Source organism: Coregonus clupeaformis, chromosome 3 (genome assembly GCF_020615455.1).
Source record: "Coregonus clupeaformis isolate EN_2021a chromosome 3, ASM2061545v1, whole genome shotgun sequence".
Taxonomy (NCBI): domain Eukaryota; kingdom Metazoa; phylum Chordata; class Actinopteri; order Salmoniformes; family Salmonidae; genus Coregonus; species Coregonus clupeaformis.
Window position 1 is genome coordinate 4,517,833 of NC_059194.1, and position 22,446 is coordinate 4,540,278.

Consider the following 22,446-nt stretch of genomic DNA (forward strand, 5'->3'; position numbering starts at 1 on the left):
CCTGTCGATGTTCTGGAGGAAACCAACTAATCACTATTGAAAACCTCATCAGCTGGATCACAGAATATACTGTACACAAGCAGTCATATAACTTTTAGTGTGAATGTTCCCTCATACAGTGACAGAGACAAACCTCCAATTCGGTCACTTTGTCTGGTTACCTTGACTGGTTTGCATTCCAGAAGGATAGACGATGAAGCGATGTGGTCTCCATTCCCCCTTCATAGTTGTCACAAAACAAGGTTGATCGATGATCTTGCACTTACTTACAGAGCACATGTTGCTGACACAAAAGTACATTTTAAAATCAACCCCCAAAACAACTGTCTCATCCCGTTCCTTCCTGGGTTGATCTGACCTGACCTCTGTTTCCTGTCTTCTCCAGGGGTGGAGGGGGAGGAGGGGCCAGGGGTGGAGTCTGGGGATGGGGAGGCGGAGCCGGACAGTTACTGGAAGAGGAAGGAGGTGTTCACCAGAGGAAGCACCGTGTCACTGGCCGTGGGAGAGAGGTTCTCCTCAGGTACTGTTCTACTCACAGATACTGTCTATGGATGTGTTCCAAATTGCACCCTAATACCTGTATAGGGTGCTACCTTTGACCCATAGGATGCTATTTAGGACAGCCAGGGTGTTTCTCTCTCTAGTCCTACTATGGATGTGCTAACTGCTAATGTAGTGGTGTTAACAGCTGCTGGCCATGGTTGTGTGGTGTGATGCTTATTGTGGTTCTGTTTGTGTCTTGTTGTTGACGCTATCATTACATCTCTATTGTATCCTGTCTCTATTCTATACAGTAGTGTACATCAAGTGCCTATCACTTTATATGATCACTTTATCATTCATTCTTGCTGTTTGGGGTTTTAGTCAGGGTTTCTGTATAGCACTTTGTGACATCTGCTGGTTTAAAAAGGGCTTTATAAATAAATGTGATTGAATTTGATTGATGTTGTCTGTATGTATGCCAATATCCTGCATCAAAACTGACCTTTGGGAATAATGACTCCTCATCTTCCCTTAATGTTAACGTTACAGTAGACACAGCTACTTAGCTACTCTATGATACTCTGTGTCTTTCCTCCAGCAGGTTCCAGTGTAGCTCTCTCCCAAATGGACCTAATGTTAAAAGGTCCCTTTAAACGTCCACTAAGAGTCACTCAAGGCTGCAATAGCTCTGTTATTCCTACAGTCTAACACTGAGACACTCAGCAGCTCTGTTATTCCTACAGTCTAACACTGAGACACTCAGCAGCTGCTGTGTAATATGAGCTCACTGAGCATGGCTCTACAATACACTCACTTAGCATGGCTCTATAATACACTCACTTAGCATGGCTCTACAATACACTCACTGAGCATGGCTCTACAATACACTCACTTAGCATGACTCTGTAATACACTCACTGAGCATGGCTCTACAATACACTCACTGAGCATGGCTCTACAATACACTCACTTAGCATGACTCTGTAATACACTCACTGAGCATGGTTCTATACTACACTCACTGAGCATGGCTCTACAATACACTCACTTAGCATGGTTCTATAATACACTCACTGAGCATGGCTCTACAATGCACTCACTTAGCATGACTCTGTAATACACTCAATTAGCATGGCTATATAATACACTTACCTTCTGGGAGAATTTACTCCTAAACAGTTTTACCTCTGCATGTTGATGTCTACATGACAACATCACAGTATCAGTCAATACGCCTACCGGTGATCTCGAGACTGACAGTGTGTGTGTGTGCATTTGTGTGTGTGTGTAGACGTGGTGTTGGTGTTCAGCGGTCGGCGGCGCTCAGGTGTAATACCTGACTCTGAACTACAGGAGGCGCTCCGTACCAGACTCAGGGTCGTCGAGAGCAACAGTCAGGACGTCATCCAGCTCTTCAAGGTTAGTCACAGGTCATAGGTCAGGGGTTAGAGGTCAAGGCATGCCAGCATGCCAAAACAGATGATCCCGCCTAGACCAGAGGTGCAGTTCCAACCGTTGTCTCTAATAAAAGTTGTTTCTCCCTGATGTAGGGGCTAGGGGTTGGTATAGCATGAAGGTGACCTTCTCTGCAACCTCGCTGTTCCTTCATCAATGTCTTTGGTTCTTCTGCCTCCCTATAGGACCTGTCTGCCCGTCTGCTGTCTGTCCACGCTGAGAAGGACAGCTTTGTCATCACCTTCAAGACTGTAGAGGAGATCTGGAAGTTCTCTACCTACCTGGCTCTAGGTATGCTCTACCTGACCTGGATGAAACTCTCATTAACACAGTCTGATGGCTGATTATTTTGTCCGGTCTGGTTAGAAGTTGCAAATAGGCACAGATCTAGGATCAGCGTCCCACACCCAATCCTAACCTAAGCGGATCAGCGTCCCACACCCAATCCTAACCTAAACCATCGACGTGGAAAAAACCAGACCTTGCATCAGGATGTAGGGACAACTTCATCTTACTTTGTTGTGTGTCGAGGCTATGTGGCGTGGTGAACCTTATGAACACCATAGGCCATGTTATAAATACCTTATGACATGTTATGAACTTATGTTGTCTCTTTTTTATGTCCAGGTTATGTGGCGCGGTGCCTGGAGAATTTCCTGTGTGACCAGTCATTCTGGCTGGACACTGAGCTGCTGAGGGACCTGGAGATCACTGTGACTGTAGATGAGGAACACCTGGCCACACTCTACCTGGGACTGCTGCTGCAGGAGGGTGAACGAACACCTTATGAACTCTTTATGAACATCTTATGAACATCTTATAAATTCTTTATAAACACCTTATGAACACCTTATGACATGCTATAACATCTTATGAACTCTTTATAGACATCTTATGAACAGTTTACAAACTATTAATGGACATGTTATGAAGACCTTATAAACTCTATGAACTCCTTATATGCTCTACTTTCTTGACCCTCATCATCAACATCAGTTTACATCACACTCTCCTCAGAGCAGTACAGAAGCATAAAAGGTCAACTTATTATTCAACCACTGAACTGAAAGGACATTTTTATGGTATTTCAGAACAAGTTGTTCCAGATACCTAGACATGAAATGCAGCTCAACTTATCCAGGCTCTGTCGTAGCCGGCCGTGACCGGGAGACCCATGGGGCGGCGCGCAATTGGCCCAGCGTCGTCCAGGGTAGGGGAGGGAATGGCCGGTAGGGATGTAGCTCAGTTGATAGAGCATGGTGTTTGCAACGCCAGGGTTGTGGGTTCGATTCCCACAGGGGGTATGAAAAAATAAATAATGTAAGTCGCTCTGGATAAGAGCGTCTGCTAAATGACGTAAACGTAAACTTAAACTGATGACATGTTCTGAAATGTCCAGAGATAGAGTAAAACAGCAAAACAATGACAGTGCCCTTATTCACTCTCTGCCCAAAGATGGATGTTCTATACAGTTTGTCACCCATTAGCTTAATGTCATTTAGATTGCTATTGTCCTACCCAGAATTTACATTGCAGACATAATGTTTTAAGAGGAAGTACTATTCTCCCTAATACCTGAGAGGAATCAATAGCCAGTGAAAGAAAGGCGTGTGTGTGTTGAGAATGGATTTTTAAAACAACATTCTGGGAAGCAGGACAGAGCCTCAGTTCCATGAAAAGATCCCTTTAGTTCAGTCAAATGTTCATTCTTTACAGAAATCCCCCTGTGTGTGTGTGTGTGTGTATGTGTGTTGTTCTTTGCGTGTTATTCACCTGTATGTATCTCTCTCCCTCAGGTTTGTTCTTTGCCAAGGCGCTGGTGAGCAGTTGCGAGCATAGTGAGGAGGAGGAGGAGTTGTGTTTCAGACGTAACGACTTGCTGATGGTTAGAGACACGGGGCAGGACAGTCACTGGGAGGGCACCCTTCTCTCCACCGGGCAACACGGACTAGTGCCTGTCAACACCATGCAGCCGCTGCCATACCCCTTCTACCAGTGAGCTACCTAGTCCCTACCCCCTAACCCATACCCCTTCTACCAGTGAATTACCTAGTCCATGCCCCCTAACCCATACCCCTTCTACCAGTGAGCTACCTAGTCCCTACCCCCTAACCCATACCCCTTCTACCAGTGAATTACCTAGTCCCTACCCCCTAACCCATACCCCTTCTACCAGTGAATTACCTAGTCCCTACCCCCTAACCCATACCCCTTCTACCAGTGAATTACCTAGTCCCTACCCCCTAACCCATACCCCTTCTACCAGTGAGCTACCTAGTCCCTACCCCCTAACCCATACCCCTTCTACCAGTGAGCTACCTAGTCCCTAACCCCTAACCCATACCCCTTCTACCAGTGAGCTACCTAATCCCTACCTCCTAACCCATACCCCTTCTACCAGTGAGCTACCTAATCCCTACCTCCTAACCCATACCCCTTCTACCAGTGAGCTACCTAATCCCTACCCCTAACCCATACCCCTTCTACCAGTGAATTACCTAGTCCCTACCCCCTAACCCATACCCCTTCTACCAGTGAGCTACCTAGTCCCTACCTCCTAACCCATACCCCTTCTACCAGTGAGCTACCTAGTCCCTACCTCCTAACCCATACCCCTTCTACCAGTGAGCTACCTAGTCCCTACCTCCTAACCCATACCCCTTCTACCAGTGAGCTACCTAGTCCCTACCCCCTAACCCATACCCCTTCTACCAGTGAGCTACCTAGTCCCTACCTCCTAACCCATACCCCTTCTACCAGTGAATTACCTAGTCCCTACCCCCTAACCCATACCCCTTCTACCAGTGAATTACCTAGTCCCTACCCCTAACCCATACCCCTTCTACCAGTGAATTACCTAGTCCCTACCCCCTAACCCATACCCCTTCTACCAGTGAGCTACCTAGTCCATGCCCCCTAACCCATACCCCTTCTACCAGTGAGCTACCTAGTCCCTACCCCCTAACCCATATCCCTTCTACCAGTGAGCTACCTAGTCCCTACCCCCTAACCCATACCCCTTCTACCAGTGAGCTACCTAGTCCCTACCCCCTATCCCATACCCCTTCTACCAGTGAGCTACCTAGTCCCTACCCCCTAACCCATACCCCTTCTACCAGTGATTTACCTAGTCCATACCCCCTATCCCATACCCCTTCTACCAGTGAGCTACCTAGTCCCTACCCCCTAACCCATACCCCTTCTACCAGTGAGCTACCTAGTCCCTACCCCCTAACCCATACCCCTTCTACCAGTGAATTACCTAGTCCCTACCCCCTAACCCTTACCCCTTCTACCAGTGAATTACCTAGCACCCTACCCCCTTACCCATACCCCTTCAACCAGTGAATTACCTAGTTCCTACCCCCTTACCCATACCCCTTCAACCAGTGAATTACCTAGTCCCTACCCCCTTACCCATACCCCTTCTACCAGTGAATTACCTAGTCCCTACCCCCTTATCCATACCCCTTCTACCAGTGAATTACCTAGTCCCTACCCCCTTATCCATACCCCTTCTACCATTGAATTACCTAGTCCCTACCCCCTTACACATACCCCTTCTACCATTGAATTACCTAGTCCCTACCCCCTTACACATACCCCTTCTACCATTGAATTACCTAGTCCCTACCCCCTTACCCATACCCCTTCTAACAGTGAATTACCTATTTCCTACCCCATAACCCATACCCCCTTTACCAGTAAGTCACATTACATCATATGCTGTTTGTTCAGCTTATAACATGACACAGTGACATATTTCCTCTCACCTCATATTTTGTAAGGAAATATGGCAGCTATTTTGTGCCAAGCTGATGTGTTTCCTGTTTGTGTAGGTGGTTCCTGAGGAAGTACCCTGGCTGTGCCGGATGCTCCCCTTCAGACAGAGGACAGTTTAACCCTAACCCCAAACCTTACCCTTCAGAAACAGAACAGTTTGACCACCCTATAGGTGAGGCCCTAACCCTAACCCTAACCTTAACCTTAACCCTAACCCAACCCTAACCCTAACCCTAACCCTAACCCTAACCCTTCAGACACAGGACAGTTTGACCACCCTATAGTGAGGCCCTAACCCTAACCCTAACCCTTCAGAAACAGAACAGTTTAACCACCCTATATGTGAGAACCTAACTCTAACGCTAATGCTAACCTAACCCTAACCCTAACCCTAACCCTAACCCTAACCCTAACCCTTCAGAAACAGGACAGTTTGACAACCGTTTATGTGAGGCCCTAACCCTAACGCTAACCCTAACGCTAACCCCTTATCTCCAGAGTGGCGCAGTGGTCTAAGGCACTGTTTCGCAGTGCTAGCTGTGCCACTAGAGATCCTGGTTCGAATCCAGGCTCTGCTGTAGCCGGCCGCAACCGGGAGACCAATGGGGCGGCGCACAATTCGTCCAGGGTAGGGGAGGGAATGGCCGGCAGGGAGGTAGCTCAGTTGGTAGATCATGGCGTTTGCAACGCCAGGGTTGTGGGTTCGATTCCCACGAGGGGCCAGTATGAAAATAAAAACCTTTCAGAAGAAGGACAGTTTGACCACCCTATATGTGAGGCCCTAACACTAACGCTAACCCTAACCTAAACCCTAACCCTAAGCCTTCAGAAACAGGACAGTTTGACCACCCTATATGTTAAGTCCTAACCCTAATGCTAACCTTAACCCTAACCCTCAACCTTCAGAAACAGGACATTTTGACCACCCTATGTGTGAACCCTTACCTTAACCTAACCCTTACCTTAACCTAACCTTCACATTAACCTAACCATTAACTTAACCTAACCCTTACCTTGACCTAACCTAACCCTTACTTTAACCTAACCTAACCCTTACCTTAACCTAACCCTTACCTTAACCTAATCCTTACCTTAACCTAACTCTTACCTTAACCTAACCCTTACCTTAACCTAACCCTTACCTTAACCTAACCCTTACCTTAACCTAATCCTTACCTTACCTTACCTTAACCCTTACCTTAACCTAACCCTTATCTTAACCTAACCCTTACCTTAACCTAACCCTTACCTTAATCTTAACCCTAACCCCACCGGCCTAAATGAGATTGCCTACATCCATTTGTGGATCTTACCTTAACCCCCAGTCCTTATCCTTACCGTTAACCACTAGCCCCTAATTCCTAAATCTTACTCCCAGCCCTTATTCTAACCTTAATCCCCATCCCCTATCCTCATCCCAAATTCTGCTCATCGTTTGGACCTTGGCCCCTGGTCTCTAATTCCCAGTCTTGATCCCTGGTTCTCAACCCTAGTTTTATTTTAAATGCTTTTTAGTTATAGAAGTATTTTTATATAAGTCTAACCATTTAATATAAAAGTTTTGCCTATGCCAGTGCACATCAGATTTGTCTGTTCTTTAATTAACCTAACCCTAACCCTAACCCTAACTCAAAGCCTTCAGAAACAGGACATTTTGACCACCCTATATGTGAGGCCCTAACCCTAACCCTAACCCTAACCCTAACCTAAACCCTAACCCTTCAGAAACAGGAAAGTTTGACCACCCTATATGTGAGGCCCTAATCATAACGCTAACCCTAACGCTAACCCTAACCCTAACCTTAACCTTAACCCTAACCCTAACCCTAACCCTAACCCTATCCCTAATCCTAACCCTAACCCTAACCCTAACCCTAACCCTAACTCTAACCCTAACCCTAAGCCTTCAGAAACAGGACATTTTGACCACCCTATAGGTTATGCCCTAACCCTAACCCTTCAGAAACAGGACATGTTGACCACCCTATAGGTTTTGACCCTAACCCTAACCCTATCCCTAACTCTAACCCTTCAGAAACAGGACAGTTTGACCACCCTATAGGTGAGGACAGGAACCTTCTACCTACGCCTCATAGGCCAGTGTTCAATACAAATACTAGGCATTTCCTCCAACTCCCTCTCCTCTCCCCTCCCCCTGCAGTAACTGGTTCCTGTGAGGCTGTAGTTGACCATAACACAGTAGGTTCTGATGAGCTCCAGCTGAGTCGAGGTGACCTGATTGAGATACAGGGGATGCTACTCCGAGGTCTTGACCTGTTCATAGGAACACACTGCTCTACAGGACACACCGGCTTTGTACACAAGGCTCACGTCAAGCCACTCAACGTCAAACCACTGTAAGAGCAATACATTTACATTTTAAATGTAGACAGAGAAGAGAAGAGCTTGGACTGGGCTGAGCGGGAGCTGCCCTCCCATAGGGGTGGGAGGGCCAAAAGACCAGAGGTGGTAGAACGGAGTGCTCGGGTTGGGGTGTAGGGTTTGAGCACAGGGAGGGGCAGTTCCTCTTGCTGCTCCGTAGTCAAGTACCATGGTCTTGTAGTGGATGTGAGCTTCGGCTGGAAGCCAGAGTAGTGTGCTGGAAGAGCGAGGTGACATGGGAGAACTTGGGAATGTTGAAAACCAGGCGATCTGCAGCATTCTGGATAAGTTGCAGGGGTTTGATGGCATTAGAGCATTGCAATACCAAACCACTGTAAGAGCTATACATAACAGCATTACAATACCAAAACATGTTTTTATTCACCCCTCAACTCTTTCCAGTCTTCTAGGAGCAGTTAAGACAGTGGACAGTGTGTGATGTTTTCTGTTCACATTTACTTGGTCTATCTGTTTATCTGTTGTCAATAGTAGAGGCTTCGGATGGAGGGTTTGAGGGGTGGTTGAGAGCAGACTCATGTGGGTGATAATGCTTTCTTTGTTTCTCTCCCACTCCATCTCTCTGCCCTCTCTCTACTCTCTCACTCTCTCTCTCTCCCTCCCTCTCAGAGATGGACAACTTGTGTTTCTGAGTGAGGAGGAGCGTGCGTCTCTGTCCCAGGTTAACCCCTGCAGTACTGAACCCATAGACAGCGGCTTGCTAGAGAGGCTCTTCTCCTCTGACATCAGTGCTGTCTACAGACTTGGTAGGAGAGGATCCCTCAGTCTATACAGTATAGGGAATTACTGAGTACTGTCAGACTTCTGTAGTAGGGAACCACTGTGTTATACTGAGCACTGTCAGACTACTGTAGTAGGGAACCACTGTGTTATACTGAGTACTGTAAGATTACTGTAGGCAGGGAACCACTGTGTTATTCTGAGTACTGTCAGACTACTGTTTTCTTCCCACAGATAGACTGGATCAGTCTGACTTTACGTACATCAGAAACCAACCTAAACAAGGTTAGTAATATGTGATCTAATAACAAGGTAATAAAATGTTTATCAAAGTTAATACGTTGTTTATCAGATTCTTAATATAGCCTCAGCTGAATGGTAGAGGATTGTTTAAAGGCCAATATTTCCTTCTGTCTCAGTCAAAGCCAAGAACATTTTCTCCTGACAGCTGTAGATGTTTTGGAAACAACATAAACAACAGGGAACTCTATACATAGTCAAACTCTTTACTTTTCTTCCCTGTTTAGTAGGAGAGAGGGAAACCAATAATGTTTCAGTTTTTGCATACATTACATTTTACAAGGAGAGATATTTTATTATTTAGTTGAAAAGGCAGTATACACATTGCAGCACCAAGCTGAACTGCTAGTACAATTTACTTTGACAGTCAAGGAAGTTTCATAGCTACATTTCTAATGCAGTTTACTTGAACAACGTACAGTACATGGAGTTTCATATACAGTGTATCTAAACCCTTACACTCAGTGTTCATATCTTTCTCTCTCAGAGCATAAGCCCCACGCCAGCGCCCGGCAGTCCATCATCTCAGAGAAGAGCGACGCTACACCCCCCTACCACTCCTCCCCCCGCCCCTCCCTCTCTCACTCCTCGCCCCGCCCCTCCTTCTACGCCTCCCAGAATGCTTTAGGGCGTGGCGGTGACGGGGAGCTGCTGTCCTTCAGTCTGGACGACACCTTCAGAGCGATGAACGAGTTCCAGGAAGACCCGCCCCTTTTCCTGGAGGAGGGGAGCTGGGAGGTGGAGGAGTCGGAGGTCTGTGACCCAACCTTGACCCTGCTCAACGTGCATCACTTTCAGGTGAGAGGTCACAGGGCCACTGTTTTGAAATTGAAGGGATTTAGACGCGTCTGGTTTATTCAGTTCACTTGTGTGTTTGTTTATTCATTGATTCAAGCACTGTTGATTGGCAATAAAGTACTATAAGCAATATATATCCTCTCCTCTCCTCTCCTCTCCTCTCCTCTCCTCTCCTCTCCTCTCCTCTCCTCTCCTCTCCTCTCCTCTCCTCTCCTCTCCTCTCCTCTCCTCTCCTCTCCTCTCCTCTCCTCTCCTCTCCTCTCCTCTCCTCTCCTCTCCTCCAGGAGGACTTCCTGCCCCTGTATGACCTCCACCACTCCTTCCTGTGGCTGACGTTCTCAGGACAGAGTGAGGAGGAGTTACTGGGCCACCTGGAGATTGTCAGGGAAGGGGCCAAGAGAACGGGCATGGCCTGGGCACAACGACGGGCATGCTTCCTACTGGGGAGGCTCTGCGCCAAGAAGCTCAAGTACTCCCAGGTAGGGTAGAAGGGAGGAACACTGGAGTACGCACACATATGGACACAGCACATACACACAAACGTACAAACACACACATTTATGCATGCATGCACTCACACACACAAACACACATGCATAATATGAGTGTGCTCTTAAATTTACTTCAAGGTCCTTCTCCCACCCCTCTGTCCCAGGCCCGTGTGTATTACGAGGAAGCACTTGGCATCTCTGTCGACGGTTTCTCTGACCTCCCTCTCCTCATCGCCCTGTACATCAACCTCACAGCCGTCTACCTCAAACAGAAGATGGCCGACAAGCTGCCCCCGACCCTGGAGAAGGCCAGTGCTTTGCTTCTCTGCCTCCCCAGCCACACCTTCACCTCCCTGGATGAGTTTGAGCTGCTGAAGCTGGTGCTGCAGAGGTCTGTGGTGGAGGGGGACAAACACCTGGAGGCACGGGCCTGCTACCTCACCGCCAGCCTCTTCCTCCTCCTTAGGTTGGTGTTGTCTGTGTTGTCAATGCTCCCAAATGGAATCCTATTCCCTATATATTGCACTACTTTTGACCAGGTCCCATAGTGCTCTGGTCAAAAGTAGTGCACTATATAGGACATTTTGGTGCCATTTGGGACGTAGCCTATGTCCCTTGTTTTTATATATTTTTAATACACACACTGTATCACTTTTATGTGATTTTTGTACAATATAAAGTTTGTTATAAATCAAATATATAATTATTATAATTATTACTACAATTATTAATATAGAAAGATAGAGGACGCCTTGCCCTTCGTGGAGCGTCTCCAGTTCCTCACCGTTACCCTGTCTGCTGAGGAGGGACGCCCCATTACCCCCCTGGACCTCAACTGGCTCCTGTCCCGGCTCTACCACCGTAAATACATGCCCTACCTGGCCCTGGCATCACTCAGCCTGGACTCTGGACAGGACCACTCACTACAGGACGCCTTCCACAGGATAGAACTGTTCAGCAGGAACTCGGTAGGTTATGGTTTGTTTGTTAGGCCATCACATTCTAATATTCCCAAAACAAATGACATATTGATACACAGTATACAACAGACTGGAAATAGACAAAATACAAACCAAAAAATGCAAAAAAACATATAATACTTAAAATGTTTTACATGTAAATGTTCCATAGGTGCGTTTGAACCCGAGATGGAAAGAGGGGACGTCTCTTCTCCCGGCCCAGATTGTGGTGTACCTGCAGCAGGCTCTGGCCATTGCGGAGCGGGGTGAGGACCTTAAGACCCAGAGAGACCTGTGTCTGGGCCTGGCCTGTGTGTACCAGCAACACGGGGCCCTGGAGAAGGCCCTGCCCTGTGCCCAGCAGGCTGTACAGACTGGGGGTGGTATCAACGAGGAGGAGGGGTTTGAGGCTTCAGTACTGCTGGGATGGTTGTTAGTCCTGACAGGACAGCCTGAGAGGGCACATAACACCCTGCAGCCACTACTACAGTCTCTACAGGTAACTACAGTCACTACAGCAGTGGTGTAAAGTACTTAAGTAAAAATACTTGAAAGTACTACTTAAGTAGTTTTTCTGGGTATCCGCAATTTACTTTTTATAGTTTTTGACTACTTTTACTTTTACTTCACTACATTCCTGAAGAAAAGAATGTACTTTTTACTCCATACATTTTCCATGACACCCAGAAGTACTCGTTACATTCTGAGTGCTTAGCAGGACAGAAAAATTGTCCAATTCACACACTTATCAAGAGAACATCCCTAGTCATCCCTACTGCCTCTGAGCTGGTGGACTCACTAAACACACATGCTTAGTTTTTATACAGAACAAAAATATAAACGCAACATGCAACAATTTCAGAGATTTTACTGAGTTACAGTCAATTGAAATAAATTCATTAGGCCCTAATCTATGGATTTCACATGACTTTCACAAGCCCAGATAATCGGAATGAGTTTTTCCCCACAAAAGGGCTTTAGTACAGACAGAAATACTCCTCAGCACCCCTCTTCCCCCTCCTCAGACAATCCCTCAGGTGAAGAAGTTGGATGTGGAGGTCCTGGGCTGGCGTGGTTACACGTGGTCTGCGGTTGTGAAGCTGGTTGGACGTACTGCCAAATTCTCTAAAACAACGTTGGAGTTGGCTTATGGTAGAGAAATAAACATGAAATTATCTGGCAACAGCTCTGGTGGACATTCCTGTAGTCAGCATGCCAATTGCACACTCCCTCAAAACATGAGACATCTGTGTCATTGTGTTGTGTGACAAAACTGCACATTTTTGAGTGGCTTTTTATTGTCCCCAGCACAAGTTGCACCTGTGTAATGATCATGCTGTTTAATCAGCTTCTTGATGTGCCACACCTGTCAGGTGGATAGATTATCTTGGCAAAGGAGAAATGCTCACTAACAGGGATGTAAACAAATTTGTGCACAACATTGTAGATAAATAAGCTTTTTGTGCATATGAAACATTTCTGGGAGCTTTAATTTCAGCTCATGAAACATGGGACCAACACTTTCCATGTTGCGTTTATATTTTTGTTCAGTATAAATTATGTCTGAGTGTTGGAGTTTGCCCCTGGCTAGCCGTAAAAAAAACAACAACAAGAGAATGGTGCCGTCTGGTTTTCTTTATAGAAGGAATTTGAAATGATTTATACTTTTGCTTTTGATACTTAAGTATATTTTAGCAATTACATTTACTTTAGATACTTAAGTATATTTAAAACCAAATACTTTTAGACTTTTACTGAAGTAGGATTTTACTGGGTGACTTTCACTTTAACTGAAGTAATTTTCTATTAAGGTATCTTTACTTTTACTCAAGTATGACAATTGGGTACTTTTACACCACTGCACTACAGGTAACTACAGTCACAACAGGTAACTACAGGTAACTACAGTCTCTACAGGTAACTACAGGTAACTACAGTCTCTACAGGTAACTACAGGTAACTACAGTCTCTACAGGTAACTACAGGTAACTACAGTCTCTACAGGTAACTACAGTCTCTACAGGTAACTACAGTCTCTACAGGTAACTACAGGTAACTACAGTCTCTACAGGTAACTACAGTCTCTACAGGTAACTACAGTCTCTACAGGTAGCATTATAGACATCTCTATACTATTATGAGTATCATTACCATAGTCAACATTGACCCCTAGTCCCTACCCACTACGTACTTGTTTAGCTTTGAAAGAACTGGACCTAAGGTAACAGCTCTACCTTGCCACCTGGTAGGCTCATGTTACAGTTAAGGACTTGTAAAGATCTTGTAATCAATTAATCAATCAAACCTCTATCTCATCTCTTTCCTTGCAGGGAACCGATAGCCCGACCCAGAGGGGAGTGATCCACAACCTACTGGCTCTGTGTCTGCGGCGGCAGGGTCGCGTCCCCGAGGCCGGCAGCCACCTCCACCACGCCCTCACCATCTCCAGGGAGAGTGGCAACCAAAGGAACCAGGCCCTGGCCCTCGCCAACCTAGGCTGCCTGGCACTGTACGTGGGGGCACCCACACTGGCAGAACGATTCCTATTCAGGTCAGTAAGGAGGGAGGGTGTGGGGGCAGAGGGGGCAGTGGGTCAAAAGTGTTTGTGTGTGTGTTTGTGTGTTCGTGCGTGTGTGTGTACAGTAGGTGACTGCATATATGCGTGCGTGTTACGTTTGTAGTAATATCAATCCTTTCCTGGTCGGGTTAGTGTTAATGTCTGTATCTCTACATGGTTGTAGCCTGCTGAGTGGGACTGGTCTGTTTCTTTACATGGTTGTAGCCTGCTGAGTGGGACTGGTCTGTTTCACTACATGGTTGTAGCCTGCTGAGTGGGACTGGTCTGTATCTCTACATGGTTGTAGCCTGCTGAATGGGACTGGTCTGTATCTCTACATGGTTGTAGCCTGCTGAGTGGGACTGGTCTGTATCTCTACATGGTTGTAGCCTGCTGAGTGGGTCTGTATCTCTACATGGTTGTAGCCTGCTGAGTGGGACTGGTCTGTTTCTTTACATGGTTGTAGCCTGCTGAGTGGGACTGGTCTGTATCTCTACATGGTTGTAGCCTGCTGAGTGGGACTGGTCTGTATCTCTACATGGTTGTAGCCTGCTGAGTGGGACTGGTCTGTATCTCTGCATGGTTGTAGCCTGCTGAATGGGACTGGTCTGTATCTCTACATGGTTGTAGCCTGCTGAGTGGGTCTGTATCTCTGCATGGTTGTAGCCTGCTGAGTGGGACTGGTCTGTATCTCTACATGGTTGTAGCCTGCTGAATGGGACTGGTCTGTATCTCTACATGGTTGTAGCCTGCTGAATGGGACTGGTCTGTTTCTCTACATGGTTGTAGCCTGCTGAGTGGGTCTGTATCTCTACATGGTTGTAGCCTGCTGAATGGGACTGGTCTGTATCTCTGCATGGTTGTAGCCTGCTGAGTGGGTCTGTATCTCTACATGGTTGTAGCCTGCTGAATGGGACTGGTCTGTATCTCTACATGGTTGTAGCCTGCTGAATGGGACTGGTCTGTATCTCTGCATGGTTGTAGCCTGCTGAGTGGGTCTGTATCTCTACATGGTTGTAGCCTGCTGAATGGGACTGGTCTGTATCTCTACATGGTTGTAGCCTGCTGAGTGGGACTGGTCTGTATCTCTACATGGTTGTAGCCTGCTGAATGGGACTGGTCTGTATCTCTACATGGTTGTAGCCTGCTGAGTGGGACTGGTCTGTATCTCTACATGGTTGTAGCCTGCTGAGTGGGACTGGTCTGTATCTCTACATGGTTGTAGCCTGCTGAGTGGGACTGGTCTGTATCTCTGCATGGTTGTAGCCTGCTGAGTGGGACTGGTCTGTATCTCTACATGGTTGTAGCCTGCTGAATGAGAAAGACTGTTTCCTACTGTATATCCCTCAGGTCACTGTGGTTGTTCCTGGAGATCTGGGAGAGTCCCGTTGACGAGGAGCACGTCCAGACCTACCTATGGCTGGGGCGGAGCTACAAGGACAGGGGGAGGAGCCAGGACGTCAGGCTGTGCTATGAGATGGGCCTCCTCATCTCCCTCCAGGCCAGGAACCTACCCAGTGAGTTACCTTAACCCTAACCCTAACCTTCCACACCAGGAACCAACCCAGTGAATAACACTGTCAAAACTAACCCTAACCCGAAACCTAAACCTAACCTTAACGCTAGTTCAACTAAACTATGAAAGACAACAACCAATCACAATAAAGTAAATCAAAAGTAGATACTATCTGAACTTGTGTCTCTGTCCTCTGTCCTCTTGTGTCTCTGTCCTCTGTCTTCTGTCCTCTGTTCTCTTGTGTCTCTGTCCTCTGTCCTCTTGTGTCTCTGTCCTCTGTCTTCTGTCCTCTGTCCTCTTCTGTCTCTGTCCTCTGTCTTCTGTCCTCTGTCCTCTTGTGTCTCTGTCCTCTGTCCTCTTGTCTGTCCTCTGTCCTCTTGTGTCTCTGTCCTCTTGTGTCTCTGTCCTCTTGTGTCTCTGTCCTCTGTCCTGTTGTGTCCTCTGTCATCTGTCCTGTTGTGTCTCTGTCCTCTTGTGTCTCTGTCCTCTGTCCTCTTGTCTGTCCTCTGTCCTCTTGTGTCTCTGTCCTCTTGTGTCTCTGTCCTCTTGTCTGTCCTCTGTCCTCTTGTGTCTCTGTCCTCTTGTGTCTCTGTTCTCTGTCTTCTGTCCTCTGTCCTCTTGTGTCTCTCTCTCTAGGTCAGATGGTGGTGGCTAAAGTCCTGAGTCGTCACTATGGTGATGTGCTGCTGTATGGGCAGAGTATCCTCTACTATGAGCACTGTGTGTCTGTGTCCAGGGACCTGAACGACAAGAGACTAGAGGGAGAATATCTAGAGATCCTCAGCAGCCTCTACCTCTCCCTCAATACTGAGAAGTAGGTTAATATATCTCTGTCTGTCTCTACCTCTCCCTCAAAACTGAGAAGTAAGTTTACCTCTCTGTCTCAATTTTGATCTCTCTCTCTGTCTTTCCCTCTGTGTCTCTATCTCTCTCTCCCTATCAACACTGCAAAGCAACTGCTTTTGATTGAATGACTGTTTTGCTATTCTCAGGTCATCGAGGAAGTCACTGGACTACACTAAGCAGAGTCTGAGGATTAATAAAGTTATTCAATTCAAACAGATCATCAAGGAAATCTCTGGACTACAGTAAGCAGAGTCTGCGTATCTCCATCGACCTGGGGAAGAAAGAGGAGGAGTCAGAGACCTGGCTTCAGGTGGGGCGCATCTACTATCTCATCCACGAAGACGAACTGGCTGACATGTACCTACAGGTGAGTTCAGAGAGAGAGGGGGATGAGAGGGGAGAGGGAGAGAGAGAGAGAGCGAGAGAGAGAGAGAGAGAGAGAGAGAGAGATCTACACTACCTCATCCATGAAGACCAATTTGCTGACAGGACCCCTCTCTGAGGGGGAGGGAGGAGAAGAAGAGCAGGCAAGGAGACTGAAAGAAAGAAGAGGAAAGAAAAAGGGAAGTAGATTAGTGTTCTTATGTATGCCTGCAGAAACCTTATGGACTCTTATCAGTCAACAACCACAGCGATAACCATCTACTCCCCATACCTGACCTATAATCACACTGGATCATATCATCTTCATATGATGTCACAATCTGTCTCTCTTTAAACCTTGTTTAAAACATCCTACGTTGCATGACCCAAATGCCAAACAACAAGGTAAAAGTTTAATGAATTATATGTCCCATGTTATAGTACTGCTCCTTTGACCATACGAGAAGTTCCCTCACAGTATCGGATCAATAAGGTGATGGATTGATTATGGATTGATTCTGATTGATTGCCAGGCAGCAGTGAAGACAGCCCTGAGGATGAACGACCCTCGCTTTTCCATGAATATCTATGAGGAGGCAGGAGACGTCTTCTTCAAAGGCCACAGGAACAGACTGGCATCACTGCCCTTCTACAGGGTATGGATAAGGGGATTTTATTGAATTGACTTTACTTAATTGATCACCAGAGGAGGAAATTAGGTGTCGATCTACTCTGTGAGATTGCAGATTGTTATGACTTATTGGTAACATTTATTTCAAAGTTACTTTCTGTATAATAGTTTTAGTTCAATTGGAAATGTACACACATTTATAACAGGCTTGTCTTTATACCCTGGCCTGAGCCTGTTAATAACACCAGTGGTTCTCTGCTCTTGTTTTAGGACGGCAGTCTCCCGTTTGCTCGAAGCATCCGTGACGTCGACTCAGAGTTCAGACTGCTGAGTAAACTGACTGAACTACTGATGACCCAGGAAGAACATGAAGAGGCTCTACAGTACGCCATTCTGGCTGTACAGATCAGTACCAAAACAGGTACTGTAGGAGGGAGGGACAGAATTCAATTTCCACTTTTATGACCTGGACCGGGATTTGAAGCAGCAACCCTTCGGCTTCCAGCTACTAGTCTGCTTCCTCTAACCAGGACTACCAATCTTGGTTTGAATCTATTCATTCCATTCATGTAGATAACCATCCTGCTATGTTATTGTCCTCCAGGTGTGGTTGTGAACGAGCGGGCAGCGTACCACCGTCTGGCTACAGTGTACTACAGTCTGGAGCAGTATGAGATGACAGAGAACTACTACCTCAAGTCTCTGTCTCTCAGCCCTGCTGTACTGCAGCACCCCCTGGAGGCTAGATACTACACCAAGCTGTACTGCAGGCTGGGGGACATGACGCTGTACAAACGAAAGGTTCAGAAGTACTGCTGATTTTCTTTACGATCGGGTAGTTAATTAATCTGTATAGGCTTTCCAGTTTAATAGCACTATATTATGTGTGAGAGAGAGACAGAGAGAAGGAGAGAGAGAAATTATTTATTTATTTATTTAGAAATAGTAACAAATCCTTTTACACTTTTAATGAATACATTAACTAAAAGGCCAACGATTCCCAACACCTCTGTTCTCCTACTCTCCCCCCTGCCCTCCTCTCCTCTATCTCCCCCCCGCCCTCCTCTCCTCCATCTCCCCCCTGCCCTCCCCTCCCCTCCTCTCCTCTCCTCCACCCCCCGCCCTCCTCCATCTCCCCCTGCCCACCTCTCCTCCATCTCCCCCCGCCCTCCTCCATCTCCCCCCTCCTCTCCTCCATCCCCCCTACTCTGCTCCACCCCCCCCTCCCCATTCCTCTCCCCAGGATGCCTATGACTCGGTGGGCTACTACCAGCTGGCTCAGGCTGCTGCCCTGGAGGACCGTGCCAACCCACAGGCACTGTATGTGGTCTACATGAAGCTGGCAGAGATCCATGCCAACCACATGCCAGACCCACTGCTCTGCCAGGCTTACAGGGACAGGGCACAGAGCCTGAGGAGAGAACTCTCTGGGCTGGGCGAGACGGATGGGAGGGGAGGAGAGATGGATGGGAGGGGAGGAGAGACAGAGGGGAGAGGAGGAGAGACGGGTGGGAGGGGAGGAGAGACGGAGGGGAGGGGAGGAGAGACAGATGGGAGGAGAGATGGATGGGAGGGGAGGAAAGATATGGGATACAGACCCGGAGACGAGAAACACAGACATGGAGGAGACCAAGACAGAGACTGGATGGAGTGAGTCTACAGGTTCTATCCCCAAAGAGGCTATTGACATGGACAGTGCATGGAGCCTGAGGTTGGAGCCTGCTGGGCTACGGGACATGGAGGAGAGAGACACAGAGGGTCAACACACAGGACTGGGAGACATGGAGGAGAGAGACACAGAGGGTCAACACACAGGACTGGGAGACAGGGAGGAGAGAGACACAGAGGGTCAACACACAGGACTGGGAGACATGGAGGAGAGAGACAGAGAGGGTCAACACACAGGACTGGGAGACATGGAAAGGGGAGACACAGAGGGTCAACACACAGGACTGGGAGACATGGAGGAGAGAGACAGAGAGGGTCAACACACAGGACTGGGAGACATGGAGAGGGGAGACACAGAGGGTCAACACACAGGACTGGGAGACATGGAGGAGAGAGACAGAGAGGGTCAACACACAGGACTGGGAGACATGGAGAGGGGAGACACAGAGGGTCAACACACAGGACTGGGAGACATGGAGGAGAGAGACACAGAGGGTCAACACACAGGACTGGGAGACAGGGAGGAGGGAGACACAGAGGGTCAACACACAGGACTGGGAGACATGGAGGAGAGAGACAGAGAGGGTCAACACACAGGACTGGGAGACATGGAGAGGGGAGACACAGAGGGTCAACACACAGGACTGGGAGACAGGGAGGAGAGAGACAGAGAGGGTCAACACACAGGACTGGGAGACATGGAGAGGGGAGACACAGAGGGTCAACACACAGGACTGGGAGACATGGAGGAGAGAGACACAGAGGGTCAACACACAGGACTGGGAGACATGGAGAGGGGAGACACAGAGGGTCAACACACAGGACTGGGAGACAGGGAGGAGAGAGACAGAGAGGGTCAACACACAGGCTGGGAGACATGGAGAGGGGAGACACAGAGGGTCAACACACAGGACTGGGAGACATGGAGGAGAGAGACACAGAGGGTCAACACACAAGACTGGGAGACATGGAGGAGAGAGACACAGAGGGTCAACACACAGGACTGGAAGACATAGAGAGGGGAGAAACAGAGGGTCAACACACAGGACTGGGAGACATGGAGAGGGGAGACACAGAGGGACAACACACAGGACTGGGAGACAGGGAGGAGGGAGACACAGAGGGTCAACACACATGACTGGGAGACATGGAGGAGAGAGACACAGAGGGTCAACACACAGGACTGGGAGACATGGAGGAGAGAGACACAGAGGGTCAACACACAGGACTGGGAGACATGGAGAGGGGAGACACAGAGGGTCAACACACAGGACTGGGAGACATGGAGAGGGGAGACACAGAGGGACAACACACAGGACTGGGAGACAGGGAGGAGAGAGACACAGAGGGTCAACACACATGACTGGGAGACATGGAGGAGAGAGACACAGAGGGTCAACACACAGGACTGGGAGACATGGAGGAGAGAGACAGAGAGGGTCAACACACAGGACTGGGAGACATGGAGGAGAGAGACACAGAGGGTCAACACACAGGACTGGGGAGACATGGAGAGGGGAGACACAGAGGGACAACACACAGGACTGGGAGACAGGGAGGAGAGAGACACAAAGGGTCAACACACAGGACTGGGAGACATGGAGGAGAGAGACACAGAGGGTCAACACACAGGACTGGGAGACATGGAGGGGAGACACAGAGGGTCAACACACAGGACTGGGAGACATGGAGAGGGGAGACACAGAGGGTCAACACACAGGACTGGGAGACATGGAGGAGAGAGACACAGAGGGTCAACACACAGGACTGGGAGACATGGAGGAGAGAGACACAGAGGGTCAACACACAGGACTGGGAGACATGGAGAGGGGAGACACAGAGGGACAACACACAGGACTGGGAGACATGGAGGGGGGAGACACAGAGGGTCAACACACAGGACTGGGAGACAGGGAGGAGAGAGACACAGAGGGTCAACACACAGGACTGGGAGACATGGAGGAGAGAGACACAGAGGGTCAACACACAGGACTGGGAGACATGGAGAGGGGAGACACAGAGGGACAACACACAGGACTGGGAGACATGGAGGGGGGAGACACAGAGGGTCAACACACAGGACTGGGAGACATGGAGGAGAGAGACACAGAGGGTCAACACACAGGACTGGAAGACATAGAGAGGGGAGACACAGAGGGTCAACACACAGGACTGGGAGACATGGAGAGGGGAGACACAGAGGGACAACACACAGGACTGGGAGACAGGGAGGAGAGAGACACAGAGGGTCAACACACATGACTGGGAGACATGGAGGAGAGAGACACAGAGGGTCAACACACAGGACTGGGAGACATGGAGGAGAGAGACAGAGAGGGTCAACACACAGGACTGGGAGACATGGAGGAGAGAGACACAGAGGGTCAACACACAGGACTGGGAGACATGGAGAGGGGAGACACAGAGGGACAACACACAGGACTGGGAGACAGGGAGGAGAGAGACACAGAGGGTCAACACACAGGACTGGGAGACATGGAGGAGAGAGACACAGAGGGTCAACACACAGGACTGGGAGACATGGAGGGGGGAGACACAGAGGGTCAACACACAGGACTGGGAGACATGGAGGGGGGAGACACAGAGGGTCAACACACAGGACTGGGAGACATGGAGGAGAGAGACACTGAGGGTCAACACACAGGACTGGGAGACATGGAGAGGGGAGACACAGAGGGACAACACACAGGACTGGGAGACATGGAGGGGGGAGACACAGAGGGACAACACACAGGACTGGGAGACATGGAGGAGAGAGACACAGAGGGTCAACACACAGGACTGGGAGACATGGAGAGGGGAGACAGAGAGGGTCAACACACAGGACTGGGAGACATGGAGAGGGGAGACACAGAGGGTCAACACACAGGACTGGGAGACATGGAGGGGGAGACACAGAGGGACAACACACAGGACTGGGAGACATGGAGGAGAGAGACACAGAGGGTCAACACACAGGACTGGGAATCATGGAGAGGGGAGACACAGAGAGTCAACACACAGGACTGGGAGACATGGAGGAGAGAGACACAGAGGGTCAACACACAGGACTGGGAGTCATGGAGAGGGGAGACACAGAGAGTCAACACACAGGACTGGGAGACATGGAGAGGGGAGACACAGAGGGTCAACACACAGGACTGGGAGGCATGGAGAGGGGAGACACAGAGAGTCAACACACAGGACTGGGAGACATGGAGGAGAGAGACACAGAGAGTCAACACACAGGACTGGGAGACATGGAGGAGAGAGACAGAGAGGGTCAACACACAGGACTGGGAGACATGGAAAGGGGAGACACAGAGAGTCAACACACAGGACTGGGAGACATGGAGAGGGGAGACACAGAGAGTCAACACACAGGACTGGGAGACATGGAGGAGAGAGACACAGAGGGTCAACACACAGGACTGGGAGACATGGAGGAGAGAGACACAGAGAGTCAACACACAGGA

At 48.6% G+C, this 22,446-nt stretch overlaps 1 protein-coding gene across 1 annotated transcript in view; it reads left to right on the forward strand.

Annotated features, from left to right (window-relative positions):
• The first annotated feature begins 193 nt into the window (after positions 1 to 193).
• Positions 194 to 22,446, forward strand: part of LOC121538027 (SH3 domain and tetratricopeptide repeat-containing protein 2-like) — an 81,337-nt gene continuing 59,084 nt past the window's right edge. Inside the window, exons 1-23 of the mRNA XM_045206444.1 lie at positions 194 to 206; positions 386 to 520; positions 1,775 to 1,902; positions 2,124 to 2,229; positions 2,566 to 2,709; positions 3,735 to 3,933; positions 5,778 to 5,893; positions 7,883 to 8,078; positions 8,731 to 8,867; positions 9,076 to 9,126; positions 9,629 to 9,939; positions 10,224 to 10,418; positions 10,595 to 10,896; positions 11,167 to 11,398; positions 11,562 to 11,888; positions 13,720 to 13,940; positions 15,297 to 15,463; positions 16,099 to 16,276; positions 16,525 to 16,675; positions 17,205 to 17,327; positions 17,573 to 17,723; positions 17,907 to 18,103; positions 18,546 to 18,768. Coding sequence (XP_045062379.1) covers positions 194 to 206; positions 386 to 520; positions 1,775 to 1,902; positions 2,124 to 2,229; positions 2,566 to 2,709; positions 3,735 to 3,933; positions 5,778 to 5,893; positions 7,883 to 8,078; positions 8,731 to 8,867; positions 9,076 to 9,126; positions 9,629 to 9,939; positions 10,224 to 10,418; positions 10,595 to 10,896; positions 11,167 to 11,398; positions 11,562 to 11,888; positions 13,720 to 13,940; positions 15,297 to 15,463; positions 16,099 to 16,276; positions 16,525 to 16,675; positions 17,205 to 17,327; positions 17,573 to 17,723; positions 17,907 to 18,103; positions 18,546 to 18,768 — 4,003 coding nt within the window. The remainder of the gene's footprint in view (positions 207 to 385; positions 521 to 1,774; positions 1,903 to 2,123; positions 2,230 to 2,565; positions 2,710 to 3,734; positions 3,934 to 5,777; positions 5,894 to 7,882; positions 8,079 to 8,730; positions 8,868 to 9,075; positions 9,127 to 9,628; positions 9,940 to 10,223; positions 10,419 to 10,594; positions 10,897 to 11,166; positions 11,399 to 11,561; positions 11,889 to 13,719; positions 13,941 to 15,296; positions 15,464 to 16,098; positions 16,277 to 16,524; positions 16,676 to 17,204; positions 17,328 to 17,572; positions 17,724 to 17,906; positions 18,104 to 18,545; positions 18,769 to 22,446) is intronic.